General features: G+C 36.2%; 1 protein-coding gene across 1 annotated transcript in view; it reads left to right on the top strand.

Moving 5' to 3' along the window:
* Themis (thymocyte selection associated) overlaps window positions 1–18,245 on the top strand; it is a 170,578-nt gene that overhangs the window by 52,043 nt on the left and 100,290 nt on the right. The window contains exon 3 of the mRNA XM_050138243.1: window positions 17,005–17,463. Coding sequence (XP_049994200.1) covers window positions 17,005–17,463 — 459 coding nt within the window. The remainder of the gene's footprint in view (window positions 1–17,004; window positions 17,464–18,245) is intronic.

The following is an 18,245-nucleotide window of genomic DNA, read 5'->3' as shown; positions in this document are numbered from 1 at the left end:
TGAGTTTTTGACGAAAAACTGTTCTTCTCTATGTCTCTACTCGTACTGTGAAGATTCCCATCTTCTTAAGCATATTTGCAACTGATAGATCTTATTGCTATATTTACTCCCTGTCTTCTTCATACTTTGTCCTTTAGTTTGTACAATTACAATAATCTAAAATGTGACCAGTTATCTAGTTTTGGAAGAGAGCATTCTCATGTCTCTATATCTAGATATCCAGTTTCCTTCAATCTAAACTAACTATCACAAATTATTTCTTTATTTAGTTTGATTGTCTACACTTCCTCAGGCACTGGATTCAATGGATTCCCCATGCCTGTATATGGACCATGTTCTTTTTGTGTCTGATTCATTCTTTTTTTTTTAAAAAACTCAATATTTTAATGCAATTTTTTTATTGTTTTGTGTGAGTGCATATGGGGCCACATACATGTCACAGTGATCATGAGGAGTTTAGAGGGCAACTTGCAGGAGTTGGTTCTCTCCCTCTGCTATATGGATCCAGGAATCTAACAAGTTAACGGGATCAGCAATAGATGCCTTTACCCCTGTGTTATTCCACCTGCCCTCCCACCTACCCCTAAACTCTGATTGTTTCAAAGAACTGAAACTAAAACACTCAAAATCCTATTCTTCCTCTTGTTGCCAATTGTTTAGCATTTTTTCTTACTGAAGTCCCTATTTTTTTTTTGTCATATATGGCTACTAAATTCTTTGCTTTGTAGACAACAGATAGTCTTTTTTTTCTTCAAACGAAACCTACAAGTCTCCATTTTTTGTTCAGTGATTTCCGTCTTTTTTGGGTGTGTCTTCACAATTTAGGTGCAATCTGCTCAGGGACAGCCTCAGAAAAAAAACAGGACTAAGAGGTCAAGGTCTCCAAGGTTTATGCTTGGTGTGCACACAATCCTAGACACGTGCAGAACTCTAATGAGTATATGGCCTTTTAAATTCTCTGCAGTTTTATTGAAGCATCCTGGTGTTCTTAAGACACCTCACATATCCAGTTTTGAAGAGCCTGTTCCTCTTACATTCTTGTTTTCCCCTGCCATTGCAGGCAGCTAAGAATGGTAGGCACTATCTACTAAAGTATTTGAAAAATGCTTTCAGGAGAAGGTTTTTGCCATGGAATGAACTAGAAATTAGTAAAATAGAAATGCCTCTTAGGTGTAGCTTTCCAGAGGGCTTCTAGAAATATTAAATACAGTTTTCTGGACTTGGGACTGAAGAAGCATCAATTATATCCTTCCGCAGCGTTGTTTCTCAGGCTTTCAAATTGCCGTGGAGCTTGGATGGGGATAGTGGGGACAGAGCAGGCTTAAACACCGCATTTGTTCTATTTATGGAGATTCAGTCAACTCCGTGATTCTTCTGAGATTGTTTCAACTCTTTGGTTAATTTCTAGAGTCCTGAAAAAGATCCCTTTTCTGAGAAGCAGTTTGTTGTTTTTATGTAGAAAAGTTTCTAGAGAGGCAGGGCTGCTTCATCATTTTGATGACTTCTATCACCTTTGTGTTGAAATACTTAAACAGAGATACTCTCTTCTGATGAAACCTTCTGATGAGACCCAAGGAATGGATCCTACAAGGTTTCACTTGTAAATAAATATAACCTACTTATAAAAGCTACTGGCCAAGAACAGTGTAGCAGACGTGGCTCTAAAAATTTAGGCCCTAGCAAATGTCAATGCTCCAGCAAGCATCAAGGTCCCAGCAAGTGTCAAAGCAGGAAAGATTTGTGGGGCTTTAGGAAGGACAGTATTAGGGAATAGTTGCAAATCTGTTTTGCTAAAAGATAAACAGGACAGCAAACGTTCAATATACACCAGTTCACAACCTTTAATATAATGCTTTCATCTCTCTATTTTTGTCATCTCCCAAATGTTCAAATACACTAGAAGATAAAAAGTGAATATTCCATTCCTCTATGAGAATAAACAAACTGCCCAAGAAGCACAGTTTGTTCTTTCCGAAGACAGCTCTCTTTGCTGAACTAAAAATCTTGGCCGTTGCTGCCAAACACAACAAAAATATATCTTAATACTTGGTAGCTGATTGCATTATCCCCATAGATTGGTAAATCACATCATATTTGGTTTATAGTAAGGATCCAAATTCCTAGATTACTTTCTAGAAAGATTTATTCCTCCTCTGTGGTGTGAGGAAGTGTGAATCACAAACATCCCCTGGTTAGTCTTGAGAAATACCCTGGAAGAAAATGTTTCCCTATATCTTTATGATGAACAATGATGTTTTTTTTTCCCAAATAGCAATTGTACATTGTATCTCCTATGCACTGGTTTCCCTCGAAATCTTATAAATCTTTTGCCTTTTACATTGTGTCTCTAAACCATATGCTCAAGGAGAGCTGTGGATCCATCTATAAAACCTCTGCTAAAATTACAAGACTAGATTGAAGAAATTTTTCTCCTCGAATTTTTATATCCTAGTCTATGAATTGTATTACTGTGGAGGAATCTTATTTCGGGAGACAGACGGTGTGCAAGGAATGTGAAAGCAGAGCTTAGAGATGGCAATACCCCTTGCTACTCCATGCGCTAGGCTAGCCTTCCACACTCCATGAAGGTGAGATGATGCTGTGTCAGATGGTATTCTGAATATATGTGTGTATATTTAAGTTATAGAACCAATCCATATTTGACAGATGAAACATCCAGGTAATAGGATGCAGAGTAACCTGCCCAAAGCCATATACTTAGCAAATGGTTTTTATTAAATCTGCACTAGCTCTGTCCAATAGAAATGAGTTACATAAATAATTAAAAAAATTCTAGTAGCCACATTAATATATTATGCAGTGCTGCAAAAAAGAATACTCCCAAATTCAGCATCTTAAGACAAAATCAGCTCACATCCTTTTCTTGAGCATATGAAAAGTTTTAAAAAAAAAACTATTAGTAGTAACTTGTGACTAAAACTGGCCAAATATAAGTGCTTCTATATAAAATTGATTATAGTAAAATGCTAAAAAATTATCAAATAATTATATGCCTTTTGCCTGGGTGTTAAAAGGCCCAAATCCTTAACATTTTCAAAATTAATTTTCCCATTACTTCATTTGGAGACTGATATATTTAATTCATGGAATAACAATAATCTACATTCAGGGGGTGCTAGCAGGTTTTTTGTCAACTTGACACAAAGTTGAGTCATCAGAGAGGGGGGAGCCTCAAGTGAGAAAATGCCTCTGTAAGATTATCTGGTAAGCTAGCCCTGTTTGTTTTCTTGATTAATGGTTGATGTGGGAGGGCCCAGCTCACTGTGGATGGTGCCATCCATGGTCCTGGTTTGTATAAAAAGCAGGCTGAAGAAGACCGTTTTACTCCAGGACCTCTGCTTCAGGTCCCACCTCCAGGTTCCTGGCTTGTGTTTCCGCCCTGACCTCCCTGAGTGACAGAACGTGACCTGAGAGTTGTAAACTGAAACAAACCAGTTCCTTCCCCACATTCCTCTTGGCCGTGGTGTTCATCACGGTGGTAGCAGAAAGTCTAAACAGGTGGAGAGTCCTTGCATTTCAGCCTACCACTGAGCATCTCTTCCAACGCTGCCACTTTATAATCGCAGGGAATTGTTCACTTGCCTAAAAATATGACTCCATAAAATAATCTGACAAAACATTTTGTAAAAATACTTAAAATGCATGTTAATGATAAATAGTATCTTTATCTTTTGGTTTTTGAGGGAATTTTGTTAAAAGAAGTAAGATATAGGGAAGGATTGTTTTTTCCTCCAGGCTGTGAGGATAGAGTAGAGCTGAAAGCAACGCTATTCAGAACTCTGTTCCTCACAGGACTTGGGATCCAAAGAAGCAGAGGTCATTGTTCCACATTTTCTGGGTCAGTTTCTTTTAAAGCATGTCATTCCAATTCTCACTTAAGCAAAATAAACTCAGTTGTTACTACTATATCATTTTTTTTTTCTTGGTCAAAGGGAGTTTTATATAAAACTATGTGATAAAATGCAAATTAACATGCAAAAGAAAGTCAGCTTTTGTACTAATTTACTATTTAAATTTTAGGGTCAATTGTGTTGTGTATTTAAAACATAATAAGATTAATTTTCTTAGTTTCTAGCCTTTGGTTAGCAATAACACATACCACCTTAAGGACAAAGAGATTGCAAAGTTCTAGGTTAAAATAATATTTTACTTTTCACCCATGTGTATTTTAAATTCTTAGCATTGGACCAGAATTTTGTTTTGAATATAATGTCATGAAAATGGGCAAATCCGGAGCTGATGTTGTTCTTTAATATTTCATGTTTGCTTCTGAGCTCTATTTTATCATTCCATGTTCATTTTTTCCCGTTTGTGTAATTCTACTAATGGTGTTGTTTTTCAGCATTACCATGGAAAGACTATTATGAGAGCAACTGACTTGCCCTTAAAAACTGTGAACACTGGTCCTCAGGTCCTTCTCTCTTTACAGAACAGACATAGTATGGTTTGCTATTTATTTATACTCAATGATATTTCAAGCATTTAGAGGCTGTTTATAACATCCCCCATGATAATATAGCTATAAAAATAGTGCAAATTCTATCTTATATCTTGCTTCTTTTAGCAAGAGTCGTTAGAACACAACTTAGTTTTCATCTCCTTCTTGACTCCACAAACCAATATGCATAGTGTCTACCAAGATCAACAATTTACACTAGAGTGGTACAAGTTTTGTAATGGAAGGACCTATATTCTGAGGTCATTGATTACTCTTGGTGTTGTAAAGTCTATGGGTTTTGGTAAAGGAATAATGATACATATTCATCATTACAGTATCGTATGAAATAGTTTCACTGCCTTGAAAGTCTTCTGTGCACCCGTTATTCTTCTACACCCTTTACCAACTATGAAGTCTTACTTTTTTTCTAAATGTCACATGCTTGGAATTAAGTGAGTGTGTGGCCTTTTCAGATTTCCTTTGTTCATTCCCTAAATGTGCATAAGGGTTTTTCAGAGCTTTTCATAGATTAATGAATTATTTCTTTTTAATGGGGTTTGATATTTCTTTGTCTGTATGTGCACTGTCCACCCCCAAACCCTCTATATTTCTTCATATTTTAATAATTACAAGGAAGAACTACTGTAGACATTGATGAATAAGTTTTCATGGCCCAAGTTTAGAGTGTATCAATTTCTCATACTATTACCTGCAACACATAGAAAATAGAAGAAAACTCAAGGAAAGTAATAAAAGCCCTGTAATTTTCATACTAGAGCTATTTGATAATATTTGCTTGTGATATATTTGTTTATATTATTTTATAGGTACAGTAAATAACTACCCACAGGTAGTCAATTGCATTAACATAACATGCAGAAGTTCATCTCTATATACTTACCTCTGTCAATGAATATTCTTCAAAAGGACAATTTTTGTTTTCTGTATTTCTCATATGCATCCTCCATTTTTTATTACATTTTTTTCTCGATAAGTTATTGATGCAATTTCTATTATAATGAAAAATCTTTGAAACAAATACTTTATTCTTACATCTGATTACTGCAATTTCATGGGCTTGAAATTGTTGGCTTAAAAATAAAAATATTTGTTTTAACCCAGGCTTTTTCAGACCCAGGCCAGCTGGCCTTGGTGAGTTCCTGATAGAACATCCCCATTGTCTCAGTGTGTGGGTGCACCCCTCGCGGTCCTGAGTTCCTTGCTCGTGCTCGCTCTCCTTCTGCTCCTGATTTGGACCTTGAGATTTCAGTCCGGTGCTCCAATGTGGGTCTCTGTCTCTGTCTCCTTTCATCGCCTGATGAAGGTTAATGCTCACCTTACGAGACCTGGATGGAGGAGGGTGGTCCTTGGACTTCCCACAGGGCAGAGAACCCTGATTGCTCTTTGGGCTGATGAGGGAGGGGGACTTGATTGGGGGAGGGGAAGGGGGTGGCGGAGGTGGGGAAGAGACAGAAATCTTTAATAAATTAAAAAAAAGAAAAAAAGGAATATAAAATTGTAGCTTATATTAATATTTATTAAAGAAAAGCATAACATCTAGAAAAAATAAAAAATAAATAAAATTAAACTATTTTTAAAGAGTTTTTGTTTATTTGTTTTAGGACAGGATCTTATTATGTATCTCAGGGTGGTTTTGAACTTACGGTCTTTCTGTATCAGCCTTCTGAGCACTAGGAACCCATGCGTGTGTGTGTGTTGTGAAGCTGAGAGTCAAAACTAGTTCCTAGGATCTCCCAGGTCACTACTCTACCCTTCATTAGTCATATCCCCAGACCTTAAAACATTCTTGACATATACTGCTAAATTACATTTTGTAGCATCTTCACCAGTCTGCATTATTATTAGGGACATGTGAGGGACCAACCTAGCTGCTTTTTAAAGTCTGAAGTTGAACTGTTCATCTTCCCCTTATGTTTTTATACATACAACTTTATTAGAACTTGACTTAGTATAACAAAACCTATGTGCTTAAAGAATGTGATTCTATGTTCGTTGGTATCCTTGTCCCATACAATAATTTTTTTTAAAGCACCCTCTAATTAAACTTATAATTTTACTGGAGTTGAAAAGAGTAGTGAGGCTTGAGATGGACAGCAGAGACTGTGCAGCTCTTGAGCACCGCAGGCAGGTATGGACCATCCTGTGTACGGCTCTTCAGCTGGGACGTCAGGGTGCCTGTCTTGTATCTTATTTGGTATTGTTTTAGAAACGGGAATAAGTAAATATGCCCAAGATTCATGAGTTGGAAAACCTCCAACATTGAGATGATGACCATTATTTACAGATAACAATAATGCACAGAAATACTAGTAAAATTCAATGAAAGAAAAAGTTGAGAATTTTCTTAATTAAGCAAGCTTTCTAAGACGATGAGTTACAAAAAGGTGTAAAACAGTATCAGAGACATAAACACTTATTTATAAATATAAACGTAACTGTTTAGTATATTTTAGGATTACTTATTGAATATTTACTTGACTTGATAACATATGTATATGTGACCCAAACAGAGGACTGCAAATGTCTAAGAGGATAATAGGAATTGGAGAGGGGGATAAGGTGAAGAAAGTCAGGGTAGGCGGTTAGGGAATGAATACACTCAGCAAAAATACGTAGATATAAAAAAAAGGAGTAAATACTTTTTCAAAGAACCACAAAATTTAGGGAAAATATATTTAAAAATAGTTAGATATATTTAATATTTTGAATTAGAAATTTGAATTTTGCAAATATATTGATTCTGAATTCGTTTATGTTTAGCTCAATGATAAATGTAATTTATGTTTTATAATAACAATTATGCCAATATTGGTCCTTGAAAATATAACCATGAAGTTCATTTTGGAGAATAAAAGATCAATCATATTTAAATATTTTTCAAAATGGGGTGTTGAGGAAGTATTTTTCTACCAATATTAGTGCCTAATATAAAGCTATAAGTTATATTATACTTTATGGAAGCAGAATATTACTTTGGGGTGGAGAGTTAAGTTGTTTAATTATCTTGAGCCTTCTAATCTACAACAGAATGTCTCTCCATTAATAGTTACATGCAATTCAGAAAAAGCATAGTAAATTGTATCATCAACTTCTAATACATAGAAAATAATAGAAGTAAATGAAAAAAATTAACGTTTAGCTAATACTGATGATATTTGAAACAGCTTTCCAATTGCAAATTATAAGACTGGTTAAAACTAAACTATAAACCAAAAAGTCAATAAAAGTTAACTTTGATGAGGTAGGTCTATAATCTCAGTTATAATACTTGTATCTGGTGCAGGGCGATCACCAAGGTCAAGGTCTTCCTGGGATTTAGAGTGAATTCAAGGCTGGATTGAACATCTTATCTAGATCCTTTCCCAAAAATCTAAATAAATAAATAAATAAATAAATAAATAAATAAATAAATAAATAAAAATGGGTTGAGGGTGTAAATTAGTACAGAACGCTTGGTTTGCTTGTATGAGGTTCTAGGTTCAATTTTTATAAATGCACACACACACAATCAAATATCAGCAAAAAGATAAACTTAGTGGGTAGTTAACTGAGAAGTGAGCAATGGACAGAAGAAATTCAAACGGCTTCTACCCACATGGAATTTAGTTTGTTCTCACTGGTATAAATTAATACAATTGTGAAAACTTTAACCTATGCAATTTAGCTACATTTTTCTGATTTAGCTACATTCATCCTGGTTGAATGAAGCGTCAAAGAATGGCCACTCTTCAATCAAACTGAAGGTTAAATCATACACTATATGAAATTAAATTCAGCAATAGATTGCCTAGCCCTTCAGAAAAGATTTGATATTCTTCAGGATCTATCGGTCAATTAACTAGCAAATGCTCACTTTCTAGATGTGCAGAGATTATGGTTAAGGACTACATTGTGCTTGTCTATGCCTTGGTCCAGTCTTCCTAGAACGGTAGTCTACAGAAGGAAAGGCCTTCTAATGTTTTAAACATTAATCCAATGCTGTACACATCAGAGTAAATTCTAAAGCAATAGTTATTTTTGAATTTTTATTAGGGAAAGGTAATGTAATCAAGTTAAAAGCCCAGGTGCAAAAAAAAAATGTAGTAATAAAAATGTTACACTATGTTATTCAGCCATTAAAAGTTTTATTTGTTAAAGATTCTTACAACATTAGTTTTAGTTATGGTTTGAAACTAAAGAGAGAAAGTCTATACAAATAGCAGTGTTTCAGTGTTTTTGAAAAAACCTTTTTACTGGTATATACATAAAGATTCGTAAGTATATGCCAAAAATTAAAGAGGTTCTTTCAGTCTAGTGAGAACATGAATGATTTTAATAGTGAATATGTCTGCTTAGATGAATCCTAAAGACACACAATGTCACTCTACAGTGACAAAGAAAGCTCAATAAAAAAAAAGAAAAGAAAACTTAGGTGAACTTGTAGCTATGTTCTTCAATTCATCAGTTTCCTCATGCACTGAGCTGTAAAACATTAACATCATAAGAGTTTATCATGTACCTTGGCACGCAACACAAGCAAGTATGTCATGACCTCTCTTACTAAGATTACCTTTTAAAAATACATAGGGAGTTTTTATTAAATTTGGCTCAGCATAAAATGACCTTTATAATTCTAAGTTTCCACTGTCTTATTTTTTTTAAGAAATTGGTCCTTGATGATAAAGTTTTGATATTTTCCATCACCATTGTAAGTAAAATTTTTATCGGGAAGTTGAAGAGTTGAAGAGGGCTGTTAGATTGTCGATAACCTTACTAGTTATATGTCATAGGTAGAAAGCCTAATTGGTTTACCTTTCTTGTGCATCACAGCAGCAAGTCTGAAACTTTTGGTCTTTTGTTTTTTTAAATCTGATTTTATTCCTCAAGTGTTGTAATATGAGTGGCGGGGCTGCTTCCCGCCACCTGGCTAGCTTTACCCGAAATAGTTACACAGAAACTGTATTCTTTTGAACACTGCCTGTCCCATTAGTTCCAGCCTCTTATTGGCTAGCTCTTACATATTGATCTAACCCATTTCTAATAATCTGTGTAGCCCACGATGTGGCTTACCAGGGAAGATCTTAACCTGCGGCTGTGTCGGGTGGGAGAATCATGGCGACTCCGACTCGGCTTCTTTCTCCCAGCATTCTGTTCTGTTTACTCTGCCTATCTAAATTCTACCCTATCAGAGGCCAAGCAGTTTCTTTATTAATTAAACAATGAAAGCAACAGATAGACAAATTACCCACCCCCATCACTCAAGTTGAAATTAGATATCAGGAAACACTAATACTGTCCTTTCACTACATGAAACAGTGCAAACTGCCTACGCATTAATAAAGACCAAGTGGAGTAAGAAAACAGGAGAAGCATCTTCCAAAGAGTGGCAGATGCCCACAGGCCCTGAAGACTGTCAACAATTAGCCCTTCTAGAGAAGGCAATGGGAACAGGGAGGTATAGGCTGAGGGTTGAATTGGAGGTAAAATGATGAGGGAGTCATGAAAAACCCCAGTGGAATTGGGAGGCCATGTGTCCACAGGAAGACTGGCTAAGTCTTTGGCTCAATGGCTTTTTAGATGGCCTGACGAGGATTGTCAGAGGATGACAAGTGGCTTTCCAGCTAAGTCTCATTGGCAGCACAGGCTGCCCATGCTTGAAAATGTCAAATTTAGGTGGGACCTCAAATTCCTGTTCTTTGGAGCTGAAGGGCTACACTTGGAGGAAAGGATTTCTATTTTAGGCTGGGGGATTTAGGCAAGGGAAAGTCATTCCGTTTTCTTTATCTTGCAAATCAAACGATTTACATTGCAATCTGCAACATCCATTTAAAATTTACAGTTATCTCAGAAAATTATACCTCTCTTAATTTGAATTTAATGTAAACGGATCTTAGTTGTTTTTGCATAACTATGGGTAACAGATTTAAAAAAAAAAAACAACAACAACACTGACTACATGGCAAAAATCAGCAAATATGTCAAACAAAGCACCACAATCCCCAGAAACAGGACGGCATATGTTGACAGTTACAAAAGAATTGCTGCTGTTTTCACCCTTCACACCAGAATAATTTTTTCAATATTTACCTCCCATGTGTTGAGAGGGAAACATATGGGGCTTTGCATAATCATAAGCACAAACAGGTGGCTACTTAGGTACATTTAATTTGCAGGCAACATCAATACCGAACAACACAATCAGCTCTGCATGGCTCCCAAAATCTTGCCACGAACATTCCATTAGCAAATTAAGATCATTAAAACAGAGGGAGGGGTAGTCCCCCATCTATGGCTTCAACTACCTTCCAGAGTCCTGAATAAAATGCGTTTTCAAGAAACACCTTGGCATTTTGTGGCTTTTTTTTTGTCCAGGGTAACTTGGGGAGCTGTGCATAATGCCTACCTCGTGATTACTACAAGCAGCACAGCATGTGCATTTAAATGTGCTCACAATGGTTCCTTCTCCCTCTCCATCACTGCTCTTTATGAACATAAAATTAGGGTGGTTAAATTTTCAGTCTTTTATCAAAGCATAGGTTTGGATTCCTGAATGGAACCTGGAAATACTTCTCCCAAGGTGGGCCACCTAAACATGCCACCTGAGTGTTGTAAGGAGCCACTTATTTCCCAGTCACCCAGCAGCTCAGACCCAAAATAATCACACAGAAACCATATTATTTAAATCACTGCTTGGCCCATTACCACCAGCTTTTTATTGGCTAACATGTATATCTTAATTTAACCCATGTCCATTAATCTGTGTATCACCACATGGCAGTGGTTTACTGACAAAGTTTTGGCATGTCTGTCTCTGGCGGGGGTTCCACGGCTTCTCTCTGACTCCATCTCCTTTCTCTCAGCATTCAGTTTAGTTCCCCCCCCCCAGCCTAGCTCTGTTCTACCCTATCAGCCCAAGCCAGTTTCTTTATTAACTAATGGTATTTACAGCATACAGAGGGGAATCCCACATTACCTGAGGCTTATTTCCATTTGCAAACACTAGTGTAATCTGTGGAAATTATCATCACTGGGAAAATTTGCTCTATGTGTGCTAGGGACTGAGTGTAGAGTTTGTGTTGTCAGTTTATAGTTTGTTTGGAGTCAGTCTAGAATGTATAGTATGTTTTAGTTGGCATTGAACTTGTAGTGATATTATACTATCTGACCTCATAGTCAACCTGTAATGGCTTGGAACCCAAGTAAGAGGAAACAAGAGCGATAATAAGCATTTTCTTTATATATTGTCTAAATATGCTACTTATTTGAATTTAAATATCATAATGACTTTATAAGGTAGGTGATGTCATTTACCCTACTTTTTAGAAGAAGACATTGTATCTACAAAGGTTTATGTTCTCACATGTAGTGCAGAAAGGGCTGGCCTAGAACTGAATTCCAGTTTTCAGAACTGGCAATCCCCACTTGAAACTACCAAACTCTTATATTCCTGCTCAAACTCAATAAATGTATAGCATTTTGAAGACCCTCCAACAAAATCCAGTGTGATATTCTGGGGTGTGAATAGTCTATGGAAATTCTACTAAAACACTGGGTTTGAGGTGTCAAAATTTTCATAGGCATACACAGAAATATTACAAAATGTCTTGGCAATGCAACAAAATGATAGAAAAGCAAGAAGAACCATGTGAAGTGAGAGGGCTAATAGACAAATAATGAATAACAAGGATGCTTAGGAATTTTGATTGTAAATCAAACCATATCTAGAGATTATGCGTGGAAGCTTCTGCTTTAAGACAAGATTCACAGAAATCTACAACTGGAAAATCTATCTCCCAGCCAGCTCCTTCACAGGCATTGTTCCTTTAAAGAATTCAAGCATCACACACACACACACACACACACACACACACACATACATTTATATTATATATGATTTTATACAAAGTTTACTTGCTTCTGTTTGTATATATTAGATTTTACTTGTATCACAGCGATAAAAGTTTTTTATAGTAACAGTGAATATACATTTATATTTGTTAACTTTGAAGTATTAAGGAAGGTTCATCCTATTTTCCTGTTTTATTAGGCTGGAATATTATTGTTATACTCCATCATGTGGTTGAGGGAAAACTTAGGTGGGAGAAGAAAGGCTAACTTTGTCCTGTTTAGCTATGTTCCCATGTGTTTGTAATAGTAACTGTTTCCAGTCCATGGTTTCTTATAGGGCATGTATAAAGTGTTCGCCTATTTCATGAGGATCCCTGTATTTGAAACATAATCATATATTTTACAAATCTGCTTCAATATGTCTGGTGACCTACAGCACACTAATGTACATAAACTTGATTGGGCAGTGCTTCCACCTCATCTGCTTGGTGGAGTCCCTAGTACCTCCTCTACACAATGCTGCGTCAGAGGCAGAGTACCACCCAATACCAGGGATTAGTGCCAGACAATGTCCTAAAGATCAGTGATTTTCCTTTCCTTCTCTTGCCGAATTTTGAAAATTCTACATCTTTCTCTGCCCAAAGGGAAGATCAGTACCCATTTGGAAACCACCTGTGTTAACTTATGAAATGCTAGGCAGCTGATGATTTGTAATAATGATGTAAAATTGAAATGCATAAGTGTGATTAAGCCTTTGTACTTTTGAAAGACCAGACCCTAATATGTTTCTATGAGTTTGTGATAAGGGAAAATTTATTCAAAAGTTCACATCTTTATTTGTGAAATGTTCATGTTTTATTAATGTAAGCTATTTCATGTTGCTATTTAGAAAATAAAATTGTATCATGCATGCAAATTGCTGCCCATGGTGAACTGTTAATAAGTTAAAAACTCTAATATTGTTGCTATGAGAAGAAGATGAGAAAAGTAGCTAAATTTTCTTTCAAAATTATTCATGTTAGAGATGGAGAAACTAGATTTGGTTGAAATTGGGAAAGAAGCTTGAAGGCTAGACTAGAGTAAAAAGACTCAGCAATCTTCTAAATGATTTTATATGGTGGATTCAAAGTTATGCTCTGATATATTTTGAGGAAACATAACTTTAAAATTGATTACAGAAAAGAGAAAAAGGCAGAAAATTATCTGAAGAGAATAAACCATGCACAGAGAACTAACAATAAGTGATCCCTTTTTTCTGGGATTAGGGGAGACTGACTAGTCTGGGCAAAGCAAAGGCCACCTGGGAGAGCTTGTCCTTGTAAGTCATATGTATAACAGGGAGACAGATTGGCTTGCTGAAGAGAGGAGGAATTTGATGTCCCAGCTCTGATTAGAGATTTTTAGAATCATGATTAGGCTGTGAAAATTGTGACCTTTTTCCATGTTTCCCAGTAGTGATGTTTGTTTTACTGTTCTAAAAAGATAATTGTCAAGACAAACAATGCATATGAAGAAATTATTCACATTTGTATATTTCTAAAAATGTCTCACTGCTTAGTGTTTTGAACATTATCGAGTATTGGTTACGGACTGACAAGATTGCTCAGAGGGTCAAGGCAATTGCTGGCAAGTCTGATGGATCTGACTTTCTGACTTTTGATTTGATAGGACAGATATCATAGAAGGAAAGAACTGACTCCTCAAAGTTGCCTTGTGAACTTCTCACACATGCCATGGCCTGGGCTCTCCCATACAAATAGGTGCATTTAAATATAATAAAAATTGCAAGTTATAACTCCCTCAAAATGTAAAATAAAAGGCTTTAGAGAATATATTCACCTATTAACTAACTCCAACACTTCAATTTGTTTCATTTTCCTTACAATTTTTTCTCAAGTGACGTGTTCATTCTAAAAGAATTTTTTCTCCTAATATATGAATAATGGTGAGAGCGAACAAAATGGTTTAGTAGGGAAAGGCACTTGTCACCAAACAGTCTCCGAGACCTACCTGGTAAAAAGGTAAAAGCCCAACCCTGCAAGCTAGCCTCTGACTTTCACATGCTTCTCACGGCATGTGTGTCATACACACATGCACATGAACACAAAATAAATAAATGTGAACAGACTAACACACATTATTAGGAAAAAGCATGTCCAGAAAGGAAACACCAATTGTGAAGTTATTGGAATCATATCCCTAAACATCGTGAGTGGTGAGGTATCAAAGGAACTGTTAGAGAGAGCTGCTCAGTTTTTTTTTCTAAATAGTTCACTACAGAAATGGAGCTTAAAGGGGACCGTGGTTGCAGTAGAGTGTGTGGCCACCCTTCTGTAAAAAAATGCCCCCACTACTGAAGACCAGAATTGTTCCCCACAATTTGAAAAATATACCTAAAAAAGAGAACATGACAAGTACTTTAGACAAGTAGGTAGGAAGGAACAGCAAGTTTAACTATATTCTTTGTGGATAAAGATGGTTAGAAGTGATGAAATCCACAAGAGATCAGTCTTGATGGTGTTTAATTTTACATTCAGCTTCTGACACGGTAAACTGGATTTGCAATTGTGACGTCATACTCAGCAAAAGCAAACCTGTGCCATTTGACATGACACCAGTGGCTACTCATTAGGAGGGCCACTTTGGACTAGTTGCAATAGTGGAAGAAGAGCTAAGTTAATCAGATCGTTTCCTTGCATCTTACCATTTGGTATATTAAACTGTGTTATATGTCATGTCCTAGGAGAAAACATACGAATTCCTAGATAAAACTTCTTGCAATAAGACACCCAATAAAATGGAATAAGGACAGTGATTTCCCTGATACAATAGTTGCCAATGGGGATCAGGTTCCTTCTAATCCTTGATACTTTAGGTCTGCTATCACCTTAGGTGAACTCTACTCTTTAAGAAAGATGACTCTAAATAATTCTTCTGTGGCTCATGGCATCCATATATCTAAAACATAAATAAACCTCTTCCATGAGCTTCTATATATATTTTAGTTTTTAAAAATAGAGAAATAATACAAAGGATGAATGATACATTTAAGATATTCAGTCCCGAGGGATGGTCAGGTGCTTCAGTGGAAAAAATGCTTGCCATACAAACATGAGGTTCAATTTTTTACCTTTTTAGTACCATGTCTTTCTGTATCCTACCATGCTGTCCACAATGACAACAATGGACTAAATCTCTGAACTGTAAGCCAGCCCAATTAAATGCTACTTATAAGAGTTACTGTGGTCATATTGTCTCTTCATAGCAACAAAGTCGTAACTAAGACAGAGGAGATTCCCAGGAATTTCCATATTACTTAAAATCCCTATAAGCAAGTAAAAAGTCAGGGCAGGCAAAGTGGCCATCTCCCATCCCAGTACTTGCGAGGCAAATTCAAGGGTGTGTGGGGCAAGATGGCTAGTTAGGCTAAATGATCAGTGAGCTCTGGTTTCATGTGACAGAACCGGCATCAATAAATAAAGTGCAGGGCATTGAGCATGTCACCCTCTGTCAATTCCTGTCTTTCCCCAGACATGGGCACACATGCACGCACACACACCATCACATATAGGTGGGCATACCTTTGAGATCAAACATCAACACTCACACTCATTTATATACACATGCACAAAGTCGGTCCAAGCAACAACCTAAGCAGGCATAATTCCATGAAGCCTTTTGGGGAGTGCTCATATACTGTGATCCATTACATTATGATTTATTAATGTGTGTTTTCCTCTGAGAATTTTACAAGGAAAGAAAAATTGGACATTCTACATGTCAAATTTCTCTTTAGAGAGTCGTATCGCTTCCAAAGTAGTGAAGAACTCTTACATTAATTATAATGATGCAATTATTTTTCATTATGGTAAAGTATACACAACATGAAATGTATTTTAAAGCATATGGTTCAGTTACATTTAGTACATTCATCCTCTAGTTCCAGCTGTACAGCTTTTCAATCAAAATCTGACTAAATCTATTTCCCTCTGGGAAATGTATTTCACTTTTTAATTTGGTGTGTCTAAAGGAGAATATATTCATGGAAAAACTAATCAAATCTTCTCTTTTTTAAAAAATTAGAAAAATGTTGAGATTAAATGACTTTCTTAAAATCACATTGGTAGTTAAGACAGCATACATCTCAGTCGGGTTTTTTGGACAAATAACCTGAGGACGGGTTATTTGGTATTTCAAGAAACTTCCTTTGTTTTAATTTCCGTTCCTGTTCAGATTATTTAATAATCTAAAAAGTATATGTTGACATTTTTAATAGAAGAGTTTAAGATTCAAGTAAGCATCTTGGACTGAGGATATAGCGTAGTCAGTAAAATGTTTGCATAGCAAGCTTGAGGGCTGAGTTCTACCCTGAGATTCTAGGTAAGAGAGCTGGGCCTGGGGCCTAGAATCCAGATCTAAGGAAATGGAGATGGACCCTGATCCCCATCAGAGACCCTATTTGGTAAGCTCCAGGCCAAAAAATAGACCTTGTCTCAAAGGACAGTGATACAGAAGTGATCGTTTGGCTTCCACACACATGTGCATGCCCTTCGGTCTACCCATGTCCATACACATATGCATAAAATACGCACCTAATATTTAAATGTTATACTATGCTTGACTTATGACTTTATTATCATGATTTTCTTATGACAACTTTCCTTGTAATAACTCTAATCACATGATTCTCTTCTTAGGTCTATTTAAGGTCATGGCGGATAAAACTCCGTACCTTACAGTGGAAGAAATCACAAGAACCATTCATATTGGACCTAGTAGACGAGGACATCCTTGCTTTTATCACCTGAAGGATATAAAAGTAGAGAATCTTACCATAAAGCAGGGTGAGCCAATAAGGCTCAACTCAATTGAAGAGATTGACGGAGAAGTACTGGTGAATTGCGGTGTGGTAAGGAATCACCAGAGTCATTCCTTCACTTTGCCATTATCACAAGAAGGAGAGTTCTATGAGTGTGAGGATGAGCATATTTATACCCTAAAAGAAATTGTTGAATGGAAGATTCCTAAGAACAGAACACGGACTGTGAAACTTACAAATTTCTCAAATAAGTGGGACTCGCCCAATCCATTCCCTGAAGACTTTCATGGAACTGTGATTCTCAAGCCTGTTTATGAAATCCAAGGTGTGCTGAAATGTAAGTATACACTAAGAATGACATTCTGGGTGAGTGAGCATGGTGGGAGTTTGAGTAGAACCCCACAATGGAATTAGAAACTTAAGAATGAGTTTCCCTGTCATTCATTAAGTCTCTTAGATTCTGCATCTGTACTTAAGAAAGCCATAGATAGATCTGTCTTTAGGAGTTAATTAAATAGTGAGTATGAAGGTTGTATTATAAATTGTATAATGCTATCCAAGCACAGGATACTGTAACTATCAGCTATAGGTAGACTAAAATGTTTGTTCTTTTTATTGGTTATTAGGAGTTAATTCTTAAAATGAGCATCCAAAAGCAGTTTTCTTGTTTTTTTAAACCATGACTATTTTTTTTTAATCCTTGTCTGTTATGACTGGTCACAATTTCTTTTAACATAGATTTTCTGACTTGAAGAAGATGATGTGGTAAATTAATTTTCACACTGGTATATTCCAATAAGCAATCTTCACTGAGCTTCTTATGTTTTAAAACTATCTGCAAAAAGCATTGCCATTCAAAAAATCTTAATATATTAAAAAATTTTAAGCTTATGGTATGTAAATAGGGCAATTAATAGATTACATACTTCTGAATTGGTTTTAGACAAGCCTGATAGCATGCCCAATAATCCTGGCATTTCTGAAGGCTGAGGAAAGAGAATGGCAAGTTCAGGCTTTTCTAGATGACAGAGAGTTCAAGACCATCCTGGTCAAATTAGTAAGACTCTGTCTCAAATTTAAAAAAAAAAGAGGAGCACAGAATACAGATGAGGACAATTG

The sequence above is a fragment of the Alexandromys fortis genome, unplaced genomic scaffold (genome assembly GCF_014885135.2).
Source record: "Alexandromys fortis isolate MF-2015 unplaced genomic scaffold, M_Fortis_MF-2015_v1.1 scaffold_14, whole genome shotgun sequence".
In the NCBI taxonomy this organism is placed as follows: domain Eukaryota; kingdom Metazoa; phylum Chordata; class Mammalia; order Rodentia; family Cricetidae; genus Alexandromys; species Alexandromys fortis.
This window is presented reverse-complemented; position numbering and strand designations above follow the sequence as displayed.